Here is a 27,782-nt window from a genome sequence, read left to right as displayed (position 1 = left end):
TATACTAAAAACTGAATTGTGCACTTTAAAGGATGAGTTTTATGGTATGTGAATTATATCTCAATTTAAAAAGTAAAAAATAAAACAGTTCAATATGGCTGCACAGCAAAACTTAACTAACTCTTAAGGAGAGTTCAAAAGATAAAAGAAATATCTTTTATCCATCCAAGACAACCATTGTCTTTTGATACGCTCCATTCAAGGCCCTTGTGTAGGTCTGACTTTTAATTTTCCTTTTTACAAAACATAGTTATAAATGAATTCTATACATACATATAAATAAAACTCTGTTACAAAGACATAATTTAAACCTCTTTCACTTAAGTATTTCTGATTACTTCATTTTCATCAAAAGACAACAGCCACAAAATACTCCAAGTGGATAGGCTAGTTTTGGAAGTACCCTGTAACTTTAGATAATTGGAACTTATTTTATTTGCATGTAAAGTACTTTAATAAATTATGTTATCAGGCATGAGAGTTTAAGACCGATGGTTTTCAAAATGTAAGAAAATCAACAATACCATTTAGCTAAAGAATGATAGGATACCAATGTATTTAATAACTCATACTCACCTTTTCAGCAAAAGTGATTTTCCCTGCTCTAACAATCACTAAAGATCCATTCACAGGCGTGTTTAAATCCTCAAAGTCTTTTTCAGTGCCAAAATTAGCATGGACCAGTTTACCCTAGAATAAAGACATTAGATTCAATGAGTATTATCGTATTAGAACAACCAGAGTCTGCTACAAAATGATTTTACAGGTCATATCCAAGAAAGAGAAGAAAAAGACCAGGGCCTAGAAAGGATATATAAGAGTTCTAAAGTCAAAACTGGTCAGGGTTAACAGTAGCGAAGTCAAGATTTCTGGTCCCCTATATTCATGTCTTTCATTATCCCATGATGTCTTTAATCTAATTAACATTGATCTATTTACGTCAATTAATTTACATTCCTTCAGATATTTTGGAGGAAGAGAAAGGATAATAAGATATCTTTTAAAAAAAAAGACATATATCAATATAAATATTGTAGGCTAGCCATGGCAGCATGAATTATATAATGTTCCCACACTTGAACCCCAGACAACTGAGGATATATACATAAGAATTAACTGAAAATGCTGATAATAAATCTGTCCAAAAGTTGGTTTACAGTAAAATGACCTGCATAGATCAACTTGTAGATGTTTATATAAGCTGTCATCATAATGTTCCTTAACTCCATCAGAGTTCACATGTACAGCCATAAACTGACATTAACAACCAAATATCTAAATATAGAAAGCTAGCAGGTGAACCAAAACTCCAAATGTTCTTTAATAGAACAATCTACCCATCTCCAAACCACTGGCTTGTGGGTAGCCACGGAAAGTGATACAGCACAGGTAACTAAGAAGACACAGAACCACTGTAAAACTTCATTTGACTTGGAAGGCATTCTCTGCAGACACCCCTGGCACACAAATATGTAATTTTTAACCTAAAAACATAGATAGATTTATGTAGCTGTTTTTTAATTTCCATAGTAGTTTGGCCATATTTGCCTAAATTTTAAAAGATCAAGCATTAAAGAATCAAGCTAAGATTAGATGCCAGTGAAGATGGTTATTCATATCTGTCCCCACATAAGGGGGTATCTGATATACGAATTCATTCAGCAAATAGTACCATGCATCAGGCACTGTCCAAGGCTCTGAGACACAGCAGAAAATGAAACCAACCCCTAGCTCTTCCTATAGCTTACATTCTAGTGTGGAAACAAATGGATAATGTCAGGTGCTGTGGGTCCTAGGAAGAAAAGTAAAGCAGGATGGGGAGAAATGATTAGAGGAAGGCCATTTTTGATAAGATAATGTTGGAGAAGAGACTTGCACAAAGTGAGGGGAAAAGCCATGCTGATATTTTAGGGAAGAGTGGACCAGGCAAAGGGAAAGACGATTTCTATAAAGGTCTTGAGGTAGGACTATGCTTGAGTTTGAGAGTTTGAGGAACAGCAGGGAGGTATGAGTGGCCAGAGCAGAGTAAGCAAAGAAGAGAGCAGTAGAATTACTTTGGGCCTTGCTGACCAAGAGGAGGACTTGAGATTTTATTTTAATTGTGGCATAGGAGGGTTGAGAACAAGAATATCCCATGATCAGTTACATTTTATAAGTAAATTTATACTGTAACTACTAAGAACAGTAAAGACAATGAGTTTTCGAGCTACTCAGCAGGGAAGTCTCGTGCACGGTTTGCCTTACTCACAGTAACTGTCGTAGTCTTACTATACGCCACGTAACCCTCAGGATTCTCCACCGAGTGTATCAAGCTGCCACTGCTTGAATCCACTATGATCACCGAGTTTTGAGCATTGCTAAAAAAAAAAAGATTAAGTTAAAATGAAGCTAAGGCATCCTTAGGGAAAAATTAAATGGCTTTAACACATTTAGCATTTGACTTGCATTATTTATTTTAAAGGTCTTAGCTATAATCAGCACACCTGAAGGTAGCTGCTTCTATAAAATAAGTTTACTATTGTTCAACATACCTGTCTTTGACCTGAATTTTAACAAAATGTTCATCATGCCAGACTTTGCTGAGTTTAAATTCACGGAACTGATTTTCAATGAAAAATGCAAGACTTTCATCTTTTTGAGATCCAGCCTCACGAGGGACGTAAGAATTTCCATTCAGCATCCTGAAGAAAAAAAGTCACTGTTAAATGAACTGACGTTTAACTGAAAATAAACAATGAACTCAAATATCAAGCAAATTGTTTTAAAAGCACCCCAAATCCTGGACTAACCAGATAGAGACAAACTTAGAAGAAAAAAAAATGTGTGCCCATATTTGAAGGAATTTATGATTTCAAACTTATTAAAACTTCTTTATCTACTGTAAAGCCCATTCCAATATCACATATCTGCTTAGGGTGGTTTTAGGGGAAATGAGCAGCTTCCAGGAGATCTGCTATAAGCGAAATGAAACAGGATTGATGAACTCAAGATGTAGTGCTTCAAGTTCACTTACTTTGAAGCATTCTGAATACCCTGGAAGAAAACTGCTCTTCGTTCTGAGTTCCCATGACTCTTTGTAAATATACACCCCATATTAGTTATACAATTTTTTTTTTCTGGTAGACTATATCCTCACTTTATCCATAATGCCTAGTGCACAGTATACACAAAAGTACTCATCAGATGAAGTAAAAATACCAAGATTCCTCATTTAAGACCAGAAGAATTACTGTACCATTGAAACTATAGGAAGCTAGCAAAAGGTGAAAGATGAGGTGTTCTTTATGCAGAGTTAGATATATATCTTAAGGAAGATCTTAAAAATCTAAGAACAAAAACCTTAAGGACACTTCTTGGAGTATGACTGAGTGAGAACCATAAAAAATCAAGAAATACTAGAGATGTATCAAGATGGGCAGACAAGTTAGTCCCGAGTTAGAGGATGAAAAAGGCTACCAGTGCTCTTGTGGATAGTAGCAGGGCTCAGCATGACTTACAAGGGGTTAAGATGGAAAATGAGAGCAGAAGAAAGTCTGACAGCAAGCACCAAGCTACAAAGAACCAAATGATCAAGAATCCGTGAATTTTCTTAGGAAAAAGGAGAGTTATGCAAAAGTTCTAACTTTTTTCCCTATCAATATAGTTTGAATTCTTTACGGATTCTTTACCCTCTAACTAAACATGGGAAGATCCCTATTTTAAAAAGCTTTTCCTCCAGATTATCACCTTTGTTTTATCTCACTGCACTTAATAATCACTGTTTGTTTGGGTGTTGAGGTTGAACTTGTGAAGTAGCTCAAGCTTACCTGAGGGTACCGATGAAGTCTGTGGTATCCAGTCTCTCTGACAACATTGATTTGAGGTCTGCCCAAAATAGACGAGGTGTTTCAGGAAGGTGCTCTTCTGGCTCAAAAGATTCTGTACCCTCTGTGCACGGAGACTCTGTTCCTGCTGGTCTCTCACATTGGGCTTTTGTTTCTGCACGTCTACAATAGCCCAAGTAGCCAATCATAAATCCTAAGGATAAAAAGTTTCAGAGCTGAATTCAGAATTTCATTTATAATCTATTCCTGTAAGAACTGTTAATGTATTGAACTAACCCTTGAAAAGACTGGTTTTAAATCAAATTGTAAGCAGTTTCAAAATTAAACAATGCATCTCAGTTTTGTCTATTTTAAACCATTCAATATATTACATAATAACTTTATTTTAAATAGTCATCTTTTCAAAGCAAAGGTAACTTTTCTTCCCAGAAGCCTTCCTTGAATCCTCAGTCAAGCTTCTATGCTACCAATATCCTGTACATATTCCTAGTGGAGCATTTGCACATCACACTGAAATGATTCATGCACCTCTCTTCTCCCACCAGGCTAACCTCAAAGGCAGGTATAGAAAATCCTAGCCATCATTATATTCCTAGTGCCTTGCATAATGGAATGTAAAGAGGTATGAAATAAATGTTTGCTGGGCGGGATCAGGAGAATTCCTAGAGCTGGTGACAAGGAACATTTAAGTTTTGAATGGCCACTCTTACCAATCAAGAAAAAGATGATTATAGCAGTAGTCCCATAGCAGATATATCCATTTAACCTTCTTGGTTTTGTGACACTGGTGTGGTTACCCATCGTGTTATTGTCAACATTTTCTTCTTCATCGGCAGCTAGTTTCATCTCCACGTGACTATTATCGCCATCCACTTGCCGAGCCAGACTAAACCGGGTATATGACAGCGGTTCTCCACCAAACTGAGATTTTTTTAAAAGACGGAAAGAAAGCATTATGAAGGAGAAGAAAGGGAATAGGGACATTTAAACAAAGTTTGGCCAGATGCGATACTTATTATTGGGCCATTGCTATGACTTGCTATACATTCTTAAGGAGAAAGAAGTTCCCCTTTCAAATCAGCATTCTGCCCTGTGCCCAGTTGTGTCAATGGCAGATGAGGCCTGGATCACACTGGCCCTCTTCATCTCATTTAGCCTTTTCACAGAGGGTTTCTGTTACGTGTGTCTACTGGTATACATTCTGACGTGTTTTCTTTAGTTCATCTTATCTATTTGGTTGTCTCTCTTTAGCATGCCCTGAAACTTTTTATAAGATTTTCCATGAAAACCCTACCCAAGACTGAATATACCCTTCTTTTGTGGGATCAGTTATACCTCAAGACTACCATTTCAAATGTAAATGAATACCTGATGATCGCTTTAGGTATTATTTCATGCTTACTAGGTGAAAGCCATTCTTGTGTACTTCATATTCATCCAAACTGGTGACACAGTAATACAACTTAAATCTTACCAAGTTAGAGAATGCTGATCTGGCTTGATCCATCATTCTGAGCTGTCACACAGAAGAGCCTAGTATTAAAACAGAGAATTAATATAATGAGTTAGATCCTACTGTATCAGATTAGTAAGGGCTTTTCATTACCACACTAGATTAAGTATTACTTATCATTGTATATTAAATTTAATTTTAAATATATTATCACCTTTCTAGAAAGACTCTTTAACCAAGATGTTTAGTTTATGTGACAACTAAATTTAGTGTGATCCTTGATTAGATCCTGAACTGAGGTGAGGTGGGAGTAGAGACAGCTTGGAGGACATTATTGAGAGAAATAATAAATTTGAATGCAGACTATATACTGGGTAATGTACTGTATCAATATTAGATTTAGGAGTGTGATAATGGTGTTGCTTTTTTGGAGGAGAACATCCTTGTTCTTAGGAGATTAATGCCAGTAATTTAAGAATGAAATGTTGTGATATCTGTAACTTCCAAATAGTTCAGTTAAAAAAAGTATACAAGAAATAAAGCAAATGTGGAAATCTGTAAAGAGTACATGGATATACACTGTAGTGTTTCAGTATTTCTTGTAGGTTTGAAGTTTTTTTTTAATTAAAATGTGAGGAAAACTAGTTAGAATGTCATCCATGGTAAGCAGAATTAAGTAACTGAATTTAGTAGTCAAAGAAAAGGGACAAATACAAAAGACAATAGACCAGAACCTTTAAAAAAAAAACTAAACTAAAATTAAGACTGGTCACATGCTACACAGATCAGTAACAAACCATCTCCAATAGAAAAGGAGAGACAACTTGATACCTCTGATTAAATGAATAGTTCCTAACAAATAATTTGACAGATCCTTCATGCAAAAAGAATAGATAAAAAAAAAACACAGAGTGTGCTATTTTATAGATGAAAAGGCCAGTTATTTGAGATATTAAGTGACTTGTTCAAGGCTGAAAACTGATAATCTAAAAATGAAGTCCAGTGGTTAGTGGGTTTTACAGAAGGCATGTTCTCATCTCCAGAAATTAAAGAAATTAATTTTAACTTTTTTCAAAGCAAACTACATCTCTGTAACCAAGAGTCTTAAAGCATAGGTATTAACTGAAATCTCGATTTTCCAATTAATTTGGTTTGAGTGCATCTAGACACTTGAAAGTGATATTATGTTAAGATGTATAAAATAGACACTTATTTCATACTATGTTAAAGCTTTTCCTATACTACAAGTACACTAACAGTGCATTTAACACCCACATAGCGCAAGGCACGCTGAGATACATAGGCAAATTGCAAAACAAAGACATATCAACTGGCACTAGGAAAGTCTTCCTATCAAAACCTAAAAACAAAAAAGTAATTTTTAATCCCCAAGCTTTAAAGACCAGAGCCAATAAGCAATAGATCTTATTCTTAGAAGCACAATCTCTTGCCCCCACCTGGTACAAAAAGCTTATCACTATCACTGCTCGAGAACTGTGCAGACCCAATCACTAGAGCCAGAGCTAGAAGGCTCCACCCTGAACCAATTTTAATCACCCTTTTCTAGGAAAAAACAGCTCACCAGTTTAACATTCATCTGACCCAGCCATCCTTCAAGGTTTCTAGTTTTAAACTAACGTTAAGACTAACATGACAACATATTTAACTAAATGATCTAAGTAAAGAATTTAAATAAATAAGAGACTGAGTGATTGCAAGTCTGCAGAAATAGATAGATATTAATAGCACACGTAATTATGATTTTGTATAACTAAAATCTAAGTATACTTTTTACTGAGAAAACAAATATATTATTTCTACTTCAATCCCCAGACACAAAATTAAGACTATAACATAAAAGAAATCAAGTCAGAGGAAAACAATTGTGACCTAGGTAATTCCCATTTTAACTCCATCATTTAACCTCACATCTGTGAAAAACACAGTTAATTCTATGGTATCTACAGAAGTTATTCTTGAAGTTTTACATATAAATGTGAGTCATTCTTTCAAAATAATCTCACACTTAGTAAAGCTTTCTAATTAAAAGAACCCCTTAATGAATTTTCTTCCAACTGAAATAACTCTAATTCATGTGCTCTGAAAGCATGAAAGAGAAACTTTTCATACCAGTTATATACTAGTCTATAAACAGGTAGTTCTGTTACAAGACTACATGTAAAAGCCAAACAACTCTTATTTGGCTTATTTCAAGATGTCACCACCAATGCTGATAATCTATTACAAGAGACAAACCAAACATCACCTTGATTTTTATTCATATTAGCACCTTGTATATCTTTGGTGTTCTCAATGGTAACGAAAAACAATTCAGTTTCCCACAATAATAAAAATTAAGGTGAGCAAAAACAGAGCCCTACATATTTCAAATATGAAATGGAAGCTCTAAAATGTCTTTAAGCCATGGGATGGGGGACAGGAGGTATGCAAAGGTACTAGCTACACTACTGTCCCAAACTTCTTTCAAGTTCAAATCATCCTATTCCTACTTTCTTGAAATGTGGCATTAATTTTTATTTAATTTTCAAAAATACGGTAGTTATCTTGAGGTCTTGAGGTCTTAAGCTATTTTGGGGTGTCTCAAAACCAAGGGTCTGCACAAAATACATACAGCTAAATGAGTGTGGGGATCAGGTGCCAAAATACACTTGCACATATATATAACATCCAGAGCTGCTACTCCATTTCACCTGAAATAAAAATAAGACACTTGTTTGTGACTACTGACAAGCCCACTTCAATTTAGAAAACAAGCCACAGTTTTAAGCCCTTGGAGCTCACATAAAATGAAGTTCCTCTGATTGCTTTTGAGGCTCTTGTTCCAGAGATCTTCACTTCTCACTATCTTCTCCAAAATGAGACAGAATCCAGCCCCTGCCTGTACCTAACATTCTCCCTCTGTTCTTGAAATCCTACTCATTTCTTACAGGATCAGCTCAAGGGCCATCTCTATGAAGCCTTCTCTGGCTGATTTCCCTATCCTATAATACCTGAGATGGAATTACGTGGTAACTGACAAAGAGTAAAGATACTTTATTTCTTAACAGTTATTAGGGCATGCCTAATGTATATGAGGTGCATTTTTCTTATCATTTGGAAATTATATGAAAGAGAATATAATGAAAGCCTTGGATGCCGACTCTTCTCATCCCTGCCACCATTTTGATTCATCCTGAAATCACTGGGTCATAGGGAAACTTTAAAAAGTAGAAAAATGTTAAACTTTACCTGGCAGGGCTCCAAGATCTCAAGCAACTGGTTATAGATACCCATTTTGCAAACAATTTCCCTAAACAATTATGCATTTGCAGGTGAAAATGAAAAGATTCCAGGAACTTACAAAAACTTCTGCACAGCTCTCAGAGTTCATATAATTGTGTATACGCAGAATGACTTGTAAAGAGATGGTTGGTCAAGGTTTCTTTACTAGCTTTAAGAGTCTAACTTTGTGGACCTCAAATGAAAAGGCAGTGAAGGAAATCAAAGAAACAAGCAAAAATCTTCATTCTTATTTAGCTTTCTGGAAAAAAAATTGCTCAACTCAAAGGTCGGGAACTTGAAGTCACTGCAGTCTATTTGAGTAGTGTTCATCTGAGAGAGCAGACAGACAGCACATACAGAGAAGAGTTCCAAAAGGCCTCAGAGGATCATTTTTAACTGGCTTTCAATTGTCTGATTCAAGTTTAGCTGGGAACCTTCTCCATTCCAGATAACTACATTATCAGAGGCAAATAACTGCCACTCCTTAGGGCAGAGTTAGCTGAGTTGTTCTCTGTCCAACAATCTTCAGCACAGGCTAGGTTCACAACCACCATTATTGACAAGATCATTCTATCAAAGAAAAGTTAAAGAGTGCTATGCTATACATAGACTTTGGAAAATATTTCAGCTCAATGATAAAAAATTTTAAATTCTGGATTTGCTTGTGAAGCATATTGAGTTTCTTATAGTCCAAAATTGAGAAGAAAAGAAATAAAACAAAACAGCAGGGCCAACAAATACTTTAGATAACCTACACTTAATTTCCAAAGTAGAAAACCACTTCTAGAAATCACTTTAAATAAACGTCTTTGACAATGTCAAATGCCCAAGCTCAGAGACAACTGAATCAGCATCCAGTATTCCAAATTCATAGCTAAGCCTCAAATGAAGATATCAGGTATTCAAATACTTCTGTAACAGGACCACCATTTCCTACTTCAATCTTCTTATCCGAAAAAGCAGCAATCAATTTCCCTGATATACCCAAGGTCGCCAAAAAGCAGTGGGCAAGGGGAAAATGTTAACCCAAGAATCAGGTCACAAAATATTATTTTCTTACCCACCCTCCCTAGTACTACCTTAGAGAGCTGTCCACCAGAAGCAGTGACACAATGGGCCTCTAAGGCATTTGTCAATACAGCACAGCACTTTTATACCATACCTCTAATTTCCTGAAGGCAAAAGCTGATTCCAATCCAAATAGCTTTTACTTAGCCTCTAGACCATAGCTTTCACAAAGCATAAGTCTTATCCCCAGTGGTCTCCCATCTTATAGTGAGGAGAGCCCAGTAACCTGAATATTCTTAATGTGAACACATGCGGCGTTCAGTTGGCTTCTGCCTCGGGAAAACTGAGAGCCCACACACAAGGCCAACAGGCAGCGCTGAAAGATCAGGTTGCACCAGAGTTCAAATATACAGCTTACAGAAACGCCCACCTAAATGCCCAGGACACAGTCGTAATGCAGTTGAGGACAGCTTTGTCCGTTTCAGAGTCTAGGGCCTGGGTGGGCCCCGAGGAATCCAAGGGCTATGAGCTCAAGGTCACCCACCACCCCGACAGCCATTCCCAGGGACACTTCCTGAGAGCCACGTGCTCCCCAGAGCGGGTCAGCTCCGCGGCAGCGTGGCTCACGCTTTGCTCCCGAGCCTGCAGCCTAGGGCTGTCCCACGAGGGCCTGCATCTTTTAAGGTTGAGTTAGTGAGGCCAAGAGATCTGGGTGGCCTGAGGAGGCTGAAGCAGAATGGCAAGGCGCAGAGCGACAGTGGGGCATCCCTCATCCAGCCCTCGGGGCCTTAACAGAGAATCCCCTACGCCTCTCGGCTATCGAGAGGAGGAGGGCACACAGATGAAGAGAAAGAAAGGGTAACCTCTCTTCGCAGCGCCGCTCCACCGGCGGCTCCCCGAGGCTGCTGGACCGCAGGCTGAAGGGAGGACTGGAGGGGTCGGCGAGATTCTAGCAGCAGCTTGTCACTCACACAGGCGCCTCCCCGTCTGCTACTCCCGTACCCGCCGCCCGTCGATGGTGAAGCTCTCTGATGGGACGGTCAATCCTCAACCAACCGTTTATTGCTTGGCCCCGCCCTCTCCCGCCCCGTGGAGCTTGCGTCACTTCCTGCGTCACGTACACCTTAGGAGGCGTCTTTCCTTTCGGAGCTCCAGGTCTAACCTTGGCCGATCTTCAGGTCCTGCAGTGCAAGGTTAAATGATGTTGGCATTTACTCCTCGTGCTGGGTACTTACACTGAGATAATTCCTTGAAGTGTATTTTGTTGGTGGCGTATTAGGTAGTCGCTAAAGCCATGTCTAAATGTTTTGCAGCGTCAGAAATACTTAGGATAAGAAAAAGGGGAAAAGAATTAAAAGCAAAATGCACATTTGTATTTAAGATGTGTGAAAGCTGCCCATGAATCACCAAGACTAGCACAGAGCTTTGCGGAGTGTTTTAATGCGTGAGGGGATGGAAGGAAAAATAGAAACAAGCGATTAGTTAGGGTGGTAGAATTGTAGAAAAGCTTTCATGTTCATTGTCATTATTATTATAGGACTGTACAATGCATAATAAATAAATAAAATGAGATTGTTATCACTTTCTAAACCTGCAAACGTTCTCACTCTCTCCCACTCTCTCCTTCGGTAACCTTTGAGCGAAGTTAGACAAGTTTACAAACAGCCACAAAATGAAAATAGGACTGGGGCCATAAAAGGGTTACAGATAAAGCACTTTCCAGGTTAGAGGGACGCACAACGGCTCTTTGAAATGCAAATCTGCTTTCCCGCCCTCAGCTTTCTGCCTTTCCCTTTAAGTGCCAAAATGAGGAAATACATGCGGTCTGCTCGCTGACCTTCGTTATGCTCCCCATTCCCTAAAATCTCTCCCTAAGGAGAAATGTTTTAAAATCTTATAAGCAGGAATATCACCACACCTTAGTGGATCTACACAGGAAAAAGTTAAAGCACGGGAAGGGATGGATAGGGATTCACTGTGTTGAGGCTACAGTGGAAAAGAATCTGAAAAAAGAATATATATACATATAGCTGAATCACTATGCTGTACACCAGAAACTAACACAACATTGTAAATCAACTATACTTTGATTTAAAAAAACCAACTATCCAGCATAACTGAAATTGATATTATTCAATTTCCAACCTTCCACAGACTTACATAAGACGTACCTTACAGTGGACTGAAAATTGTTGCAGTTCTTCCAAAAGTTACGCAGAAAAATTTTTAAAAATCATGCATGCTAGGATTTTGCATAAAGCAAACTGGAGGTTGGAGGGGAATGTACAATGTGCTTAAATAATAATAATAATAATAATAATAATAACAATAACAATAATAATAATAATAATAATAATAATACATACATACATACATACATACATACATACATACATACATGCAGGCCCTGGAGATCTAGGGGAAGAGCACAAAGCCTGGAGTCAAGGAACTGGAATTCTCAAATTTTTTGAACCTGGATTGAACCAGCTCTTAAATGAGAATAAAAATACTTGCCTCACAGGTTTTCTGTGGGTTTAAATGAGACAAGGCAGGTGCAATCTCCTAAAAACACACAGTAAACTGGCACATGGTAGACTCTTGGTTGAGTCTGTCGAGGTGGAACAGAATAGAATCAGACAGGAAAGTAACATGGGAGATGTCTGAAGGCCAGATTTGAGCTGATGAGGAAGAAATAAAGCATTCAGCTATAGGAGACCAGCTTGCTGTGGTGTGTATTAAAAATCCTACTCTACATAAACACCTCAGGGGAATTACATCTTCTGAGATGTTTACAAGAATCATCAGCTGCAAAATTGTCCCTCTCTCTCTCTTTTTCTTCACCTTGAGCTGAAAGCAGGAGTCTTCCTATTTCGTGAGGGAGGAATAGCAGGAAAAAGCAAACCAGGAAAGCCACTGAGGTAGTGAAAAGAGCCCCAGCCTAGAAGTCAGCAGCTGGTCCAGAGCTGTCACCCACTTGTGCTGTAGAACCATGCACTTAATGGCTCTACACCTGTTTCCCCATTGACCACATGGAGATAATGTCCCTTTCTTTCCTTACCAGTAAATTAAAAAGTAGGAAAACTCCTTAAACTACATGGCTATAGAAATATAAGGTGCTGCTAGTTCCGAGCCCAAGCCAAGTGAGTAAATATGGCCTGATGGAGGAAGTCTGGAAACTGAATATTTCTAAGCAACTAGCAATGAGGTTATGGCTCCAGAAAAGGAAAGTTGTCTTCAATGGCTTTTGAGCCCTGATTCCAGTAAAAATGACTCAGTTATTGAACAATGGCTGAGAAAGAAAGGTAATTAATTACCATCATTATTAACATTTTTTTGGAGTAGTATTGTGTGTCAGGCAAAGACATGTAGAGATTTGAAAGGAAGCTTTATCCCTGAAAAGGCAAACCATGTAGCTGAGGAAACAATTTATACTTAAAGGACAAACAGCAAGGATGCAAGTGTGAAATGTAAACAAAAATAAAAGCAAGTCAGGGTCTGTGACAGCCACATGCCCAGATCTGAAAAAAAGGGGGGGTGGGGAGACTTTGATATGCTCACCAAGGCACCCTGTAGTTCTCTAAATCTTGTTCCAAGTTATAAGCCTATTTAGATTCTAGTTAATTTTTATGCTTATCTGTTTTTTAATGTACAATTTTATAATGTACAATTGAATGTAAACACACTCTCCTCTCTAACTCAGTCACAGGTCCAAGACGGAACTTTTGCTACTTGCCCCATAAGATCAAGATCAAAACATATACCTCTTACGGAGATACAGACCAGGAACCTCGGAGGAAAAACAAGGGGGATGGAGGACAGCATTGTAAACCCAAACCTTCAGTATGATGCAAATTGGGGATGGAAGGTTTTTAGTTTTTAGACAAAGGCATTTAGGACTTTTACCCCTTATATTTTAAAACATTAATCTGTTTATGGTATGTATATTTAATCACAATTTATAAGAATACATTAATCTGTCAACTCAGTAATAGAGGATCCCAAAACGTTTGCTCTTTTTGGGATCCTCTCTGTGGCCCAGTGCTAAATGGGGTATCTTAGGTCAGCATTTCTCAAACATTCGTGACTGCGCTCCACAGTAAACATTCACTTTACTGCACTACTCAGTGTATGTGAGTGTGCGTGCACGTGAGTATGTGTGTGTATTCATACACAACACACAAGTTTCATGAAATAGTACCATTGCTGTGTGCAAAGCAGTCTGGAATTTTCTATTTAATTTTTTTAAATGCTGATTTCAACCCATTAACTGATTTCTCAGTGGGCTATAACCTGTGTTTGAAAACCACAGTGCTAATCCATAACCCTTCTCAGAGCATAGATCTTTCTAGTGAACAGGACAAGCAACTTGCTCAAGTTAAATATCAACTCCCAAGGCTTATCCCTGTTACTTTGCCCACTGTTTCAACTTCCTATCACCCTGCACTTCAACAAATATTGATTGAGGTTTTATGAGTTGGGAGGCAGAGTTAGAACACGTAAAGTCTTTTCAAATGCTTTTAAATACGTTTTGGTCAATGATGGCAAAACTCTGCCCAGTCACACAGAAGTTCTTCCCAGCCACCACTCGAGAAGCACTCCAACCTACATTCAGCTCCTATTTGACAAACTGTATCCACTGTCTTTACTTTGGAATTTGAAGCCCCGGGCAATTACGTTAGGACCAGAATCATAAAATAAAAATGTGGAGCTCTGCACATTGGAACGGGATGTGTTCCAGAGAATGAAGGTGAATGGTCAGCTCATATATTTGGGGTTGCTTTTTGAGGTTGGTACTATTTTCCATTTTATTTTGCATTTTTTCCTTTAAAATGTACTTGGAAACCTTCAGTTTCCTACCCTAATACTGCTGACTAAATTATTTTTTGTTTCCTCTGTGCTAAGAGGAAGCTCACAGAGGAAAACATGGAACAGGAGTAATCCAGATGACTAGGAATTTGCCTGTATGTTATAGCAAGTGGCAAAGGTTACTCAGGGCAGGGAAAGCAGAATATATAATTAATTTTTAAATTAATTACAAGAATATTTGTGCCAACATATATAGTGGTCAAAGTCGGAGTTTTGAGCAGGATATAAGGTCCTATTTAGCCCCATCTGGGCAAAATAGATCTAGTTTCATAACAGAACTTAAAGTTTGGAAGGAACTTTAACTCATGTATCAACCATGGCCTATAACAGATGTTCAATAAATATATATTGAACTCATTTAACAAAATTCCTCTACCCCATCAAGTGGTTGTCTAGCTTCTCCTCAGCCTTTCCAGTGAGATCAAATTTATTACTCCCCAAACCAGACTGTTAAAAAGTTTTTATCTATATTAAACTGAATTCTTTTTCTCTCTGCTTTCAATAATTTGGTTATTGTTTGAAAACTGCTCTTATGTCCACAGCTGTCTTCTCTCCTTAGGCTAAATACCCTAATCCCTTCTAAGGACCACCCCAGGACACAATTCCATGTCTCCCCACCCACTAGTCACTTTTGGAAGCACAGTTTGACCAATCCAGATTGTCAAATAGAGGAACAGAGCAGGGCCACAATTCCTCTGTTCTAGAGGCTACTGTCTTTACAAATCCCATCTGTCTGCCGCCGCATTCATTACCTTAAAAGCCACTGCACATGGTCATCTCGTGCTGAGCGCTCAGTAGGGTTCAATGGAAACAGATTGGCCTTTGGAGCAGAGACCTGGGTTCACAATATAGTTTTGCCATGTACTAGCTAATTGTGTTACTATTTCATAGTCTTCTCTTTTCCATGGATAATGTGATATCCACATATGGTTGCAGTCTAATAACACTGTACATAGACTACCTTCTCCAGTTTATCACCAGTCTAGTTAGGGAATGATGGGAAAGAACCTGGTCCATCTGGCTGAGAACATCCTTGATATTAGAGCTGAATGACAGACAACAGCTAAGATTTATTGAGCATCTATTGTTTGCTGGGAACAATTCTGATCCCTTTACAGTATTAGCTCATGCAATCTTCATAACAGCCCTTAAAAATAAGAATTAATATTATCTCCATTTTCCAGGTGTGGAAAGTGGATTTATACAGAAGGAACTTACTGCAGGTCACATGACTAATTAGTGGTGACAACCAGAAGTTAAACATAGGCAATCTAGCTTCTTGAACCCAGTCCTAAACAACACCACTGCACTGCCTCATTATGAAACTAACCATGACACAGACTAACTGCATACATACAAGGCTCTACAGACTTCTCCCCAAGGCAGAATTTTTTCCGCCTTAACGGAAGCACTGGAGATTGAATCCAGGATCTTGTGCAACCCAAGTACGTGCTCTACCACTGAGTTATACCTCCTACCCCTGCCCAAGGCAGAATTTTTGTTAAAAAGGTTCAGGGACCATCCGAGTGGGACAATTTGAGAAGATTTGAATATTTATGGGATCCATTGATTTTTCATTTGAGACTTCATTTTATTTCAAAATTTGGATTCATATTCATGCTGGTGGAAAATCTCAAATAATTCTAAAAATAAGACTTCATAGGTGTAACTGATGCTACAGAAATCTAGGTACATGTTTGACAGCATTGCAGCGTATGCATATTGTCCCTACAAGACAGCTGATTTATTTAAATTCTCAGAATGTATACTTCCCTTTGATAAGCAGAGTTATTGAATTTAAAGAATTGTATTAACTGTGTTTCCAAAATATCAATGGAATCAGTTTGGTTTTTCTTATTTTCATCTTCCTCATTTTGACATCTGCAGCCTGTAACTCTCACTTATAACTGAGTTTCCCTTCCTCTATGGTGCAAATCTGGCATCTTAAGCAATAATACTTCTGATAAACTGTGTGCCCTATGGCCCAACACAGCCTAAGTTGAGGTCTTTAAAAAAAAGTTTTAAAAAAGAGGTCTTGGAAAGGACAGTGTGAAGTTCTGGGTGGCCGCTGATGTAAAGGGGGAAAATGAACAAATGTGTAAAGAAAACACTTGCAAACAGATGATTAAATCTAAATCCTAAATCAGCAAATCCAGTGTTTGGAAAAATATCATGTCATCAGAAACTTTTTGGTTTCTTCAGCAAATAGACAAATGTTACTTTGGTTTAGAAAAGAATCCTGCCAAAACTTTTATTTCTCATACATGCAAACAAGAGAGGTGGTAAGGCAGGCTTACTGACCCTGGCTGATCAACAAGGGAAAGGAAGTGCCCAGCTGATGAAAAGACAGGACATTTCTCTCATCTCACAGCTGGCTCCTTAAAATCCAAGGATATACCCCATTATCTCTTCCTTTGTTCCTGCCGAAGTTTCTGCTAATTGCTTTTTGTTTCAGGGCTGAGCTCTGAGAAAGGACCCTGTTGCAGAAAATAATTATCACCACCGATGGCAGAGCCTTCTATCAAAAGACCCCTCAGCCCACGGGGGCCTGTCCCTACTGGCCATCGTGGCTGACAGCTCACCACTTGTAGTGCTTCCTTTCCCTGCTCGAGCACCCTTCTTTCCTTCTCTCTGCTCAAGCACTTTCCTTCTGTTTCCCCTTCTGAGCAATAAAGGGGCTGTTCACTTCGTCCCACTGCCTCTGCTGTGTGAATTCTTTCACAACCGGTGGCAAGGACCCACACTTTGGTGGGCTTCCTAATTTAGGGGTCTCTCTATCTGCTAACAGAAATGTGGTCAAGGAGGCAACTGTTTGGTGGTTACATCTGTGAGGCTGGCCTGGCTCCCCAGTTCATCTCACACAGTCTTTTACATGGGAGGGAAGCCATGTTCCCAGGTGTCAGTCTATTAATATTCACTGAGCCCCTGCCCTGTTCGGGACACTGGGCTGAGTGCTTATACTGAGTCAATTGCATCCCAACAATTCTGTCAAGCAGGTACCGTACCCATTCTATAGATGAATATGTGGGAGTGCAAAGAATACAAAATAACTGATCCCAAGTTGCATAGTTTTTAAGTGGCACAGCCTAGCTTTGAGACCTTCTATCTTAAAACCAGCTTTCACTACATCTCAGGTGTTGAAACCTTGAAATACTATCCAGCAGGCAGATGGTTGAAGTAGGTAGTGACTTACTGCCAGGTTCCAGCCTGGACCTTATAGCCATCTTAGGGAAGTTTGAATCCAGTTTGAATCTGATGCCTCAGGCACAAAATACAAGACCCCAAAATATATGGACCAGGTCACTAAGGGCAGTGGGCCAGGGATAACTATCTCCCAGAATGTTTCCTAGAAGTAACCTATGCTCAAGTGAAGTTTGGAATTTGCTTAACTGAAGACATAAAAATCCACAGCCTCCAGTGAGGTAATCAGAAAGCAGCTAACCTAAAATATAATCATGATAAACTGTCTCTAAACGTCATGAGATTACTGCCTCTGAGACTGGATTCAAACAGTGAAGCTTTTGAAGAGACCCGCTGACTCTGTAACAAAGTCCAAGCCAGGACTCAAAAATAGGCAAGGCAGCAGAGAGCTCCAGAGAGAGACTCCGGGGAACAGGAGGCAGCCCCGCCCAGCCCGGTGCCCTCGCAGCTGAGGCGGGAGATCCAGGGTCCAGCCCTGAGGGACCCTGCCGACAGGAAGGGTTCCCTGAGGGTGTTGAGATGAATCAAGCTGAAGTGGATTTTGAGATCCACGTGGAGCCTGGACTCTAGCCCAGGGCTTCTTAAACTATAATGTGCATGGACGTCCTGAGGGGGTCTGTTAAAATGCAGATTGTGACACAGAAGGTCCATGTGGGGGCCCCTGACTCTGCGTCTCTAACAAGATCCCTCGCGGTGCCCAGGCAGCTGGTCCTCAGAACGCACCTGAGTAGGTTTTAGAGGAAGAAGAAGTTTTTATTAGCAGTTTCTCCAGTACTCCCACAGAGAGGACACACTGTGTGGCCAGCTGGCATGAGAGTGGTTTCTGCTTGGCAGCTATTTTTGTGTGGCTGTAGTAGCCTATTATTCTCCAAAGCTTTTCAGTGGACAAGGGCATTCACTGGGGAGCAGCTTGAGTAAAACAACCCTTGAGACCACTCAGCTCCTTTGCTGGGACTCTACAATTTCCAAACAACCCACTCATGCTAGGGGCCCTGGTCTGGGAAGACTAGCTGAATAGACAGTCCTAGCAGATTCTACTCTAGAACCTCTCCTGGGACAGGGCCAGGGCTGGAGCAAGGATTGGATTTTTCAAAAACAAACACTACCACCAAATCCCCTCCATCTCCACCCCAAACAAACAACAAAAATGCTTACTGAGAAACTAAAGGGAAACAAATACTAAATCACTATTCTGGCTCTTCCCCCAACCCACTCACACATTCATAGGTTATGAAACACTATTCTGGCTCTTCCCCCAACCCACTCACACATTCATAGCTTATGAAACAAACAGATCACAGAGTATGTATTGACGGAATTTGGTTTTAGAGCCCAGTTAAAAGTCAGCTTGAGTGGGACACCAGCCTTGACCTGTTTCCTTTCCTTCGCCTCTCTCAGAGTTGGCAGAGGGGAGTGGCTTCTGGGCAAGGACACTCATACTCAGAGCTGGGAGGGTTGGTGCTGGCACAGTGTAGTTGGCACCGTCAGCTCCTGCTGGGGAATGTGCTCTCAAGGTTACCCTTTTTTCCCTCACCAGGTTGCCCTGACCTGAAATATCCCTAGCCACCCAGCCCCCACTCCCAGAGGATGAACCTCAAGGGAGCCTCTGATTCCTCCCCTGAGGCCCTGCCCCTCTGCACAGCAACTGCAGACACCACTGCAGCCTGTTTGGATATCTCTGTGGACGTCTGCATATCTGCCAGGCAGGCCAGCCCCTACCCTGACTCATTTCTCTCTGGCCACTTAGCAGCCACTAGGCTGGGTCAGGAATGGCCCTAAACCAGCATCCTGCCTGAGTGGCAGGGGGCACCTGTCCTGTGCTCGTCTGCATGGCATCAGCTCCCTCTGCCAGAGGCATTGCATTACCTCATCCTGTTCCTAAGCCTGAGCCTGATTTGGGGCCATCAGTCAAGTCCCTTCTCCCTGTTTAAGGGGTACCTCTGATTTTCCACATGTTCAGAGAACAGAGAAACTTTTTTCCATTCTTCTCACATTATTCACAGTGGATTTGATTAACATTTTCCAGGGATCTACTGTATGTCAGGCACTGTGCTGAGCCCTGATGATAAAGAGCTGCCTCTGAATTCTTCCCTTGGGTTCTCTCTAGTGACTTACCCATCTTCCAGAAGCCTATCATTCCACTTCTATAGTATCAAACGCCTTTGAAACATTAAGAGAAGTGTCCTTGTTTCATATTTAGATATCACTTAAAACAGACAAATGACCAGCACAGAGGGCCCAAGAAGTGCTTCATTACTATCCACTTCCAAGAATTTTTGTAAAAACAAGCTAGGCAACAGATGTACCTAATTATCAGTGTGAGTCGTCAGAAAGAAGGTGTGTGATGAGCAGAAGGTCAAGTACCCACGTGTTCCCATCTGGACCTCTCCATGGGATTCCTCCTGCTCACTATACAAATACCACTTTGTGCCTCCTCTCTCTCCAAGTGCCAGGTCTTTGTCCTCTGGTGCCTGCTGGACACCTCCACCTGGATGACCTGCTCAAATTCAACCTGTCCCAATGAGAACCCAACACCCCCCTCCCCAAACCTGGTTCTCCTGCCTCCAGTCTTCCCTGTTCCATGACACAGTGCTTTATAGACTCAAGGTCCAGTGCTGACAGTCCTGGGGACTCTCCCCACAGCCATCTGTAGGTGCTCAACACATGTTTATTGAATGGAGTTCCTTTGGCATCAGTTTGATGCCAAATGAAACCACCAATGCAAATGAAATACCAATGAAACCGCTCATTTATTGGATTACTTCCCCAAACTGGCTGCCCAGAGTTAAGAGATAATCACTAAGTGGGGTAATGGTTTCTCACTGCAGAGCACTGGGCTTAGCTCCAAGAGGAGGCAGAGACACACTAACCAAATGGCATTTGTAAAAGTGCATCAGTGTTTACATAAGTGCATAGAAAATGGTTGAAAGGGAAACACACCACACTAACAGCAAATAATAAGGAAAGCTAAGGGTGGGGGATATACAGGAACGCTGGACTGCCTTCACAATGTTTCTGTCAGCCTAAAACTGTTCTAAAAGATAACTCAATTTAAAGAAAAAAAAAGTAGGAAAAAAATGAAAAAGTGAGTTGTTGAAAGTTCAAAAGTTGCATAATGTATGCAAAAGCTGAAACTCAAGGCAAGAAGTGCTTGCTGAGGAGTCTTGAGACAAGGGCATCTGGGAGTGCAGAGGAGGGGAGGGTGTGACCAGGGATCTCTGGGAGGCTCCTGGAAGGAACAGATCTGGGGAGCCCTGAAGGTACCACCTCATCAGGCTGTGAGCATTTGATACCCCATTGCTGGAGTATGGAAGGTGTTCAAAGGAGGTCAAATGCAAAAAAAAGGCAGTTTTGAGTCAAACAAGCCTTGGTTGGAATCTCAAGCTCTCTAAGTATCTTAGACATACTTATCTCTAAGTAGCTTAAGCTCTCTAAATCTCTATGATCTCATGTCTGTAAAATGGAAATAATGATGCTTACCTCATAGGTTTAAGTGAGATAATGCATGTAATGTTCTGAGCGTGGTGTGGGCACCTTAGAAGAGCTCAAAACATGTTAGCTATTTTAGATGCTACTATCAAAACCTCAGGTCAGAATGACTCCTAAACTAACTGCGTTCCCAGTTTCTTCTCCCCAAGTCTCTCAGTCTCTGCTCCCATTGGGGTCTGACTGCATTTGCCCTCCTATCCTGACTTTCTAGGCTGATTTCTTGCATCTTTCTCTCTATCTTCTCCACTGAGGCCCCTGGGGTTCTCTGCCATGGTGATCACCCACTTCTGCCACGGACCCCTTTCCTCTTCTGCAAATAGGCTCTTTTTTTTTTTTTTTTTTTTTTTTTTGTCTCTGCCCATCACTGATTGTGGCTTCCTGACTCCATTTCCCCACACTCGTCCTAATACCTGTCAGTCCCTCTGGATCTTGTTACAACCAGCACTCCCAATGCCATATTTATTTGCCCCAGCATAGCTGTATCTTAAGATTCATCTTTAATTGGAATTCAAAATTAATAAGAAAGGGACCATCTTATCCTGTGATACTTCAATCCAAATTAATACTTTTCCTACATAAAAGACAAAACCAAAAGGGATAGCTAAAGCATTTTCTGAGAAATATACCTGTAGTACCCTATGGCAAGATACCATCTGGTTTATTGGCAAGAGGTGCAAAATATACATGGCCTGAGAGAAACCTCATATGAGAGGTTGAGATTATTAGTTTCGTGAGGAAAGAACACTTTCTGTCTCTGACAATAGTCCTTTAGTATTGGCAGAATGAGATGTCCTTGGACATCTGATGTTTATAAGGTGAGCCATTGACAAGGAAACATAAAATTAATCAAAGGGTCCATATCTCCCTCCTAGGCACACCCTTACTTTCCTGCGGTTTCTCATGGCCTTAGATCCATCAGAGCAGTTAAGAGTAAGATTAGCAGAGGGCCATAAATTTAGATCTTGGGTCATTTTAGCTGAAAAGTCCTCTATCGTAGTGTGTAAGAACTCTCATTCATTGCTGGTGGGGGTGCAAAATGGTAAGGCCACTCCAGAAGAGAGGCTGGCAGTTTCTTATAAAGTTAAACACAATTTTACAGAACAATCCAGCAATCATACTCCTAGGCATTTACTCAACTGATTTGAAAACAGGTCCACGCAAAAATCCTCACCTGACTGTTTCAAGCAGCATTATTTATAATCTCCAAAAACTGGGAGCAACCAATATAGACTTCAATAGGTGGTACAGCCATACAATGAAGTACTATTCAGCAATAAAAAGTTACAGGCTGTCAATTCATGCAACAAAATGGAAAATATTGCTAAGTGAAAGAAGTTGATCTTAAAAGGCTACATATGATATGATTCCATTTATACAACTTTCTGGAAAAGGTAAAAATATAGAGACTGAAAATATGTCAATAGTTGCCAGGAGCTTGGGGAGTGGGAAGGGCTGAATAAATGCACAATATTTTAGGGCAGTAAAACTATTCTGTATGATACCTGGGACTATGCATTTGCTAAAACCCATAGAACTTTACAGCACAAAGACTCAACTTTAATATATGCTAATTAAAAAAATAAATTCGTAGGTCAGGGGGATCCCAGAGTAGAATACAGACTGTGATAAAAGAATCTAACTGTTACTAAAATGTATGATATAACCTCACTGATGTAAATAAGTGCTGATCTAAGTGACTTTGGAAATAAGTGGAGATTGTAAGAGTAAAGACCAAAGGAACTGTACATGAGCACTATGCTCTAATTGACTGCTCCACATGGGGGTATGGATTAACAATTCTGAAACCACTATGCATGTAAGCTGGGATTGAACAAATAAGTAAATGGATGGCAGATAGTGGGAGGCAGGTTTCTCACTCTTGGAGTGTGAAGCAAGATAAACAAGAGGGAATTCTAGAGTGAATCATGCGATACTAGGTAGTTGCAGATATCAGTATGAATCTGTGTTTAGTTTAATATAGATACAGATGGATATATGTAATAACAATTATGGATGTGTGTATATACAGATTAGTATTTGCATATGAAAAAATAGAGAAAGTCCACAAAACCAAAGTTGGTCCTTTTGAAAAGATCAGCAAAATTGACACAACTTTAACTAAACTGACCAAATTTAAAAGAGAAAAAAAAATCACTCAAAATATGAAAATAGATATGAAAGAAAGGACATCATTACCAAACCTACAGAAGTAAAAAAAAAAAAAATTATGAAGTAATACTGTGAACAACTGTATGCCAACAAATTAGATAACTTGAGGTGAAATTTATAAATTCCTAGAAACACAAACTATTAAAACTGCCTCAAGAAGAAACAGAAAATCTAGATTGACCTATATAGCAAGGAAAGAGATTGAATTAGTAATTTTAAAACTTCCCACAATTTAAAGCCCAAACCCAGATGGTTTTACAGGTGAATTCTAACAAATAATTAAAGAGGAATGAATAACAACCCTTCACAAACTCTTTCAAAAAAAATTAAAGTGGAGGAAACACTTTCCAACTCATTCTATGAGGATAGTATTATCCTGATTCCAAAATCAAAGACTTTACAAGAAAAACAGAGCAATATCTCTTATGAATATAGATGGAAAAATCTTCAACAAAATAGTAGCAAACTGAAATCAATAGCATATAAAAGGGATTATACACCATGACTAAGCAGGATTTATCCCAGGAATGCAAGATTGGTTTAACATCTGAAAATCAATAGAATATCATATAGAATATCAATATCAATATCAATAGAATAAAGAATCAAAACCATATGCTCATTTCAACAGATACAGAAAAAGCTTGACAAAATCCAACACCCTTTCATATAAAAACACTCAACAAATAAAAAGGAACTACCTTAACCTGATAAAGAGCATTTGCAAAAATACCACAGCTAATGTCATACTTGGTGGTGAAACTGAATGGTTTTCCCCAGATCAGGAAAATGACAAAGATGTTCCTCTCTCGCCACTTCTATTCAATATTGTGCTAGAAGTTCTAACCAAAGCAATAACTCAAAGGGAAAAAGGTATCCAGATGTAAAGGAAGAAGTGAGACTACTTCCATTTGCAGATAATATGATTTTGTCTATAGAAAATCTTAATAAGTCCACTAAGAAACTATCAGGATACACATGTATATTTCCTAGCTCTGCCCACAGAGAAGGCTAGAAGCAACAACATCCAAGTAAAATACGTACAACCAGTGCCCAGATCTTGGTTTCTAATACCATTCTCCAATAAAAATAAAGCAGACTTTTTGGGGAAATGACTGGGGGAGGGAATACACAAGAAGAATCTGGAGTATCTTCTGGATCCAAGAGTAAGGGAGTGTTCAAGGTCCTGGGTTCAATTCCCAGTATTTGCTCTAATAATGAATGAATGAATAAATAAATAAACAAACAAACCTAATTACCTCCCCCCCCCAAAAAAAGCAGTTTTGGGGAGGAGGACACAGCTCAGTGGTAGACTGCATGCTTAGCATGCATGAGCTCCTGGGTTCAATCCCTAGCTCTTCTATTAAAATAAATGAATAAGCCTAATTACCCTACCCCCCCAAAAAAAAACCCCCAAAATAAAGGAGTGCTCAAAGGACAAAATGATGGAGATGTGTCTTTGGCACAAGAGACAACTAAAGGAGTTCCCAGTGGCCAAAGCTTGGAACAAAATAGCATAATACTGGGTTATTAGCCAAAATATAAAATAAATATTGATAAGATCCTGCAAATATAAATAAATGATTGACTACATAAATAAGTGGGAAAGATAGACAAATCTGTGCAAAAGAATTCCTATACAAGTTTGGAATTTGCAGATACTAACTACTATATAGAAAATAGATAAACAACAAGGTCCTACCATATAGCACAAAGAACCTATATTCAATACATTATAATAATAAATAATATGGAAAAGAACATATATATATGTATAATTGAACTGCTATGCTGTATACCAGAAACCAGCACAAAATTGTAAACCGACTATACTTAAATAAAGAAAAGAATTCTTATACAAATAATACATGTAGATACTGTTCCATTAAGGAGGTGCAGCATAACTCCCTGCCCCTAAAGTGTGGACCTCACATAGTGCATAGTGACTTCTCTCCAAAGAGTACAGTATGAAAAGGGGAGAAAAAAGAAAACCTTACAAATAGTACCTCAACTAGATAATCAAAGTCAACATCAACAAAGATAAGTAACATTGATAGTACCTTTGCTATAATGTGATGAAAATGGCACTTTACTTCTGTGGTTTTTCTCCCAGAAACACTTAACCCCAGTGTAATCAGAGGAGAACAATAGACAAACCATGATCGGAGCACATTGTACAAAATATTTGACCAACGCTCCTTAAAACTGTCAAGTTCACCAAAAACAAGTCTGAGAAACATTTACAGTCTAGAGGCACCTAAGGAGACAAGACTACATGTAATGTGGTATCCTGGATGAAATCCCAGAACAGAAATGGAACATTAAGTACAAACAAAGAAATCCAAATTAACAATAGACTTTAGTTAAGACTATGCATCAATTTGGGTTCACTGGTTGTGATAAATGTACCTTAGTAATACAACAGTAGGAGATAGTGGGCGTGGGGTGTATGAGAACTCTCTGTATTACCCCTGTAACTTTTCTGTAAGTCAACAAGTAATTTATAGTAAAAAGTTTATGTAAAAAAAAAATACAAGGGTGAAGGAGGTCAAAAAGCTATAAAGTTTCACTTTTAAAATAAATAAGTCATAAGTAAGTCATGGGGATGTAATCTACAGCATAGTGACTATAGTTAATAATACTGTATTGCATATTTGAAAGTTGCTTAAAAAACCTGCCATCTTAGCAAATCTCAAGTACACAAGATTATTAACTATAGCCATACTGTTGTACATTAGGCCTCTAGAACTTATTCTTTGCATAATTGGTATTTTATATCCTTTGATCCTCAAGGGAGTTCTCCTTGCACAACTATTCCTTAAAATCAAAAAAGAGAAAATGATTATTTGTTTATAAACCAAAGCTAGATTTCTCACTTCTATTTTATATCTACTTCTATTATATGTCAGGAAGCACCTCTTTCTCTTATGCTGAACATGATGCAGATAATGGATTCACGTAGGCAGCCAACTCGTACTGAGCACATACGATGTACCTATACATGTCAATCAATTCTCATAACAACTCAGTGAGGTGTGTTCTAATGTAATCATCATGCCCATTTTCCAGCTGAGAAAATTTAGAGAAGTTTGCCCAAGTAGTGAGAGATAGAGTTAGAATTTAAATCTGGGTCAAATGACTCCAGAGCCCATGTTGGCCTGTGCTATCATGAAATCTGCAGCCTAAGGGCTGGCTGGTGTTGGTTAGCACCCAAGGTTCAGAGTGATGGCAGAAGAGTAGGTAGGCAGGTCCTGAGCAACTCTGCCGGGCAGCCATCCAGGCCACTGTCCCCTTAGAGTTTCCTGGTCCCCCCAGGGCCCAACCACTGTGGACCCTTGGGGATGAGGTGGAGCCTGTTCTTCCCTCCTCAGTGGTAAGCCCCTTCTCCCAGGAGAGAGTGAGGTGAAATAAGGCCATCGTTAACAGGGTCACCGCATTACACAACATCCGCATTTGTGAATGGTGCTCCCTAAGCCGTGCAGCGCAGAGGTGTGGTGGCTGGTGGCACAGTCTGTGAGGTGAAGGGGCCGTCCCAAGTGAGGGAGCAGAGGGGGCTACAGTCTGGGGCAGCCTGGGCTTGGGCAGGACAAGTGAACCCAGGTTTCCCAGCCACTGAATCACCCTGTGCTCCCAGTGTGTGTGCACTGACAGCTTCTCTGTAGCAACGGGTCTGAGCCTGAGACACAGAGCCGCCTTGGAGAGAGCAGTCACCCCTCTCAAGAACCCTCATCAGCACTGTGAACACCAACTTAACAATAATGAGAAAAAGAACACAGAGCTCTGGCTTGGGACCACACTGTTGGCATCTCAAGCCTTCCCTTAATTCTTCTTTGGCATCATGCTATCTGCTTTTTTTGAGGGACTTTACAATGAATAAATCACATGAAACTCACTGTTGAGCTTCTGGAGCCATTAAAGAAGGTGGCCATCATCACATCGTGCCACGTGTGTCTCTTGTGAAGTTCTATGAGTTTTTCTGGGGTTTCGTTATCAAAAAAGGCTGAGCTTCTTCTGATCAACTGCAGGAGAGCGGCTGTGAATCTTGTTCCTGATTGTGTTTCTTTCTCGGCTGTAGCCCGAAGAAGTCAGAATCACTTCTGGAGCCCTATTCTAGCAACCGTGCAGGACTCCAGGATATGTATTTTTTAGATACAGGCCCTACCCACCTGGTTTCATCTTATCCTGTCATTCTCAGTAGGACTCCATGGTTAAAACAACAGACTTGGAGTCAGTCCAACCATCTACAATGCCATTTACCAACTGTGTGACCTTAGGCAGGATACTTAACCTCTTTGAGTCTGTATCCTTATCTATAAGATAATAGTACTGACCCTACAGGGTTGTTCTTAGAATTAATAAAATAATCTATGTAAAATAATTAGCCCAGTATACATCCTATAATAATGCTCAATAAATGAGCATTTTAAAAGTTGTATTTCAATTTTAAATTTGTATTTATTTGCCATTGCCACCTCAAGTCCTTTTTTTGG

General features: G+C 39.5%; 1 protein-coding gene across 3 annotated transcripts in view; it reads right to left on the bottom strand.

The window, feature by feature from the left end:
• The window catches only part of TFRC (transferrin receptor), a 104,903-nt gene that overhangs the window by 14,715 nt on the left and 62,406 nt on the right, over nt 1-27,782 (bottom strand). The window contains exons 1-7 of one of the 3 annotated variants that reach the window (XM_010994432.3): nt 10,431-10,649; nt 5,299-5,357; nt 4,535-4,745; nt 3,807-4,017; nt 2,532-2,681; nt 2,249-2,357; nt 577-690 (exon numbers count right to left, since the gene is read on the bottom strand). In XM_010994432.3, coding sequence (XP_010992734.1) covers nt 577-690; nt 2,249-2,357; nt 2,532-2,681; nt 3,807-4,017; nt 4,535-4,745; nt 5,299-5,334 — 831 coding nt within the window. In that variant the 5' untranslated portion in view covers nt 5,335-5,357; nt 10,431-10,649. Of the gene's footprint in view, nt 1-576; nt 691-2,248; nt 2,358-2,531; nt 2,682-3,806; nt 4,018-4,534; nt 4,746-5,298; nt 5,358-7,909; nt 9,821-10,430; nt 10,650-27,782 lie in introns of those variants that run through there. The other 2 variants (XM_010994434.3, XM_031454175.2) reach the window with 2 other exon arrangements.

The sequence above is a fragment of the Camelus dromedarius genome, chromosome 2 (assembly GCF_036321535.1).
Source record: "Camelus dromedarius isolate mCamDro1 chromosome 2, mCamDro1.pat, whole genome shotgun sequence".
In the NCBI taxonomy this organism is placed as follows: domain Eukaryota; kingdom Metazoa; phylum Chordata; class Mammalia; order Artiodactyla; family Camelidae; genus Camelus; species Camelus dromedarius.
The sequence above is the reverse complement of the archived record's forward strand: the minus strand, read 5'-3'. Positions and strand labels throughout refer to the sequence as shown.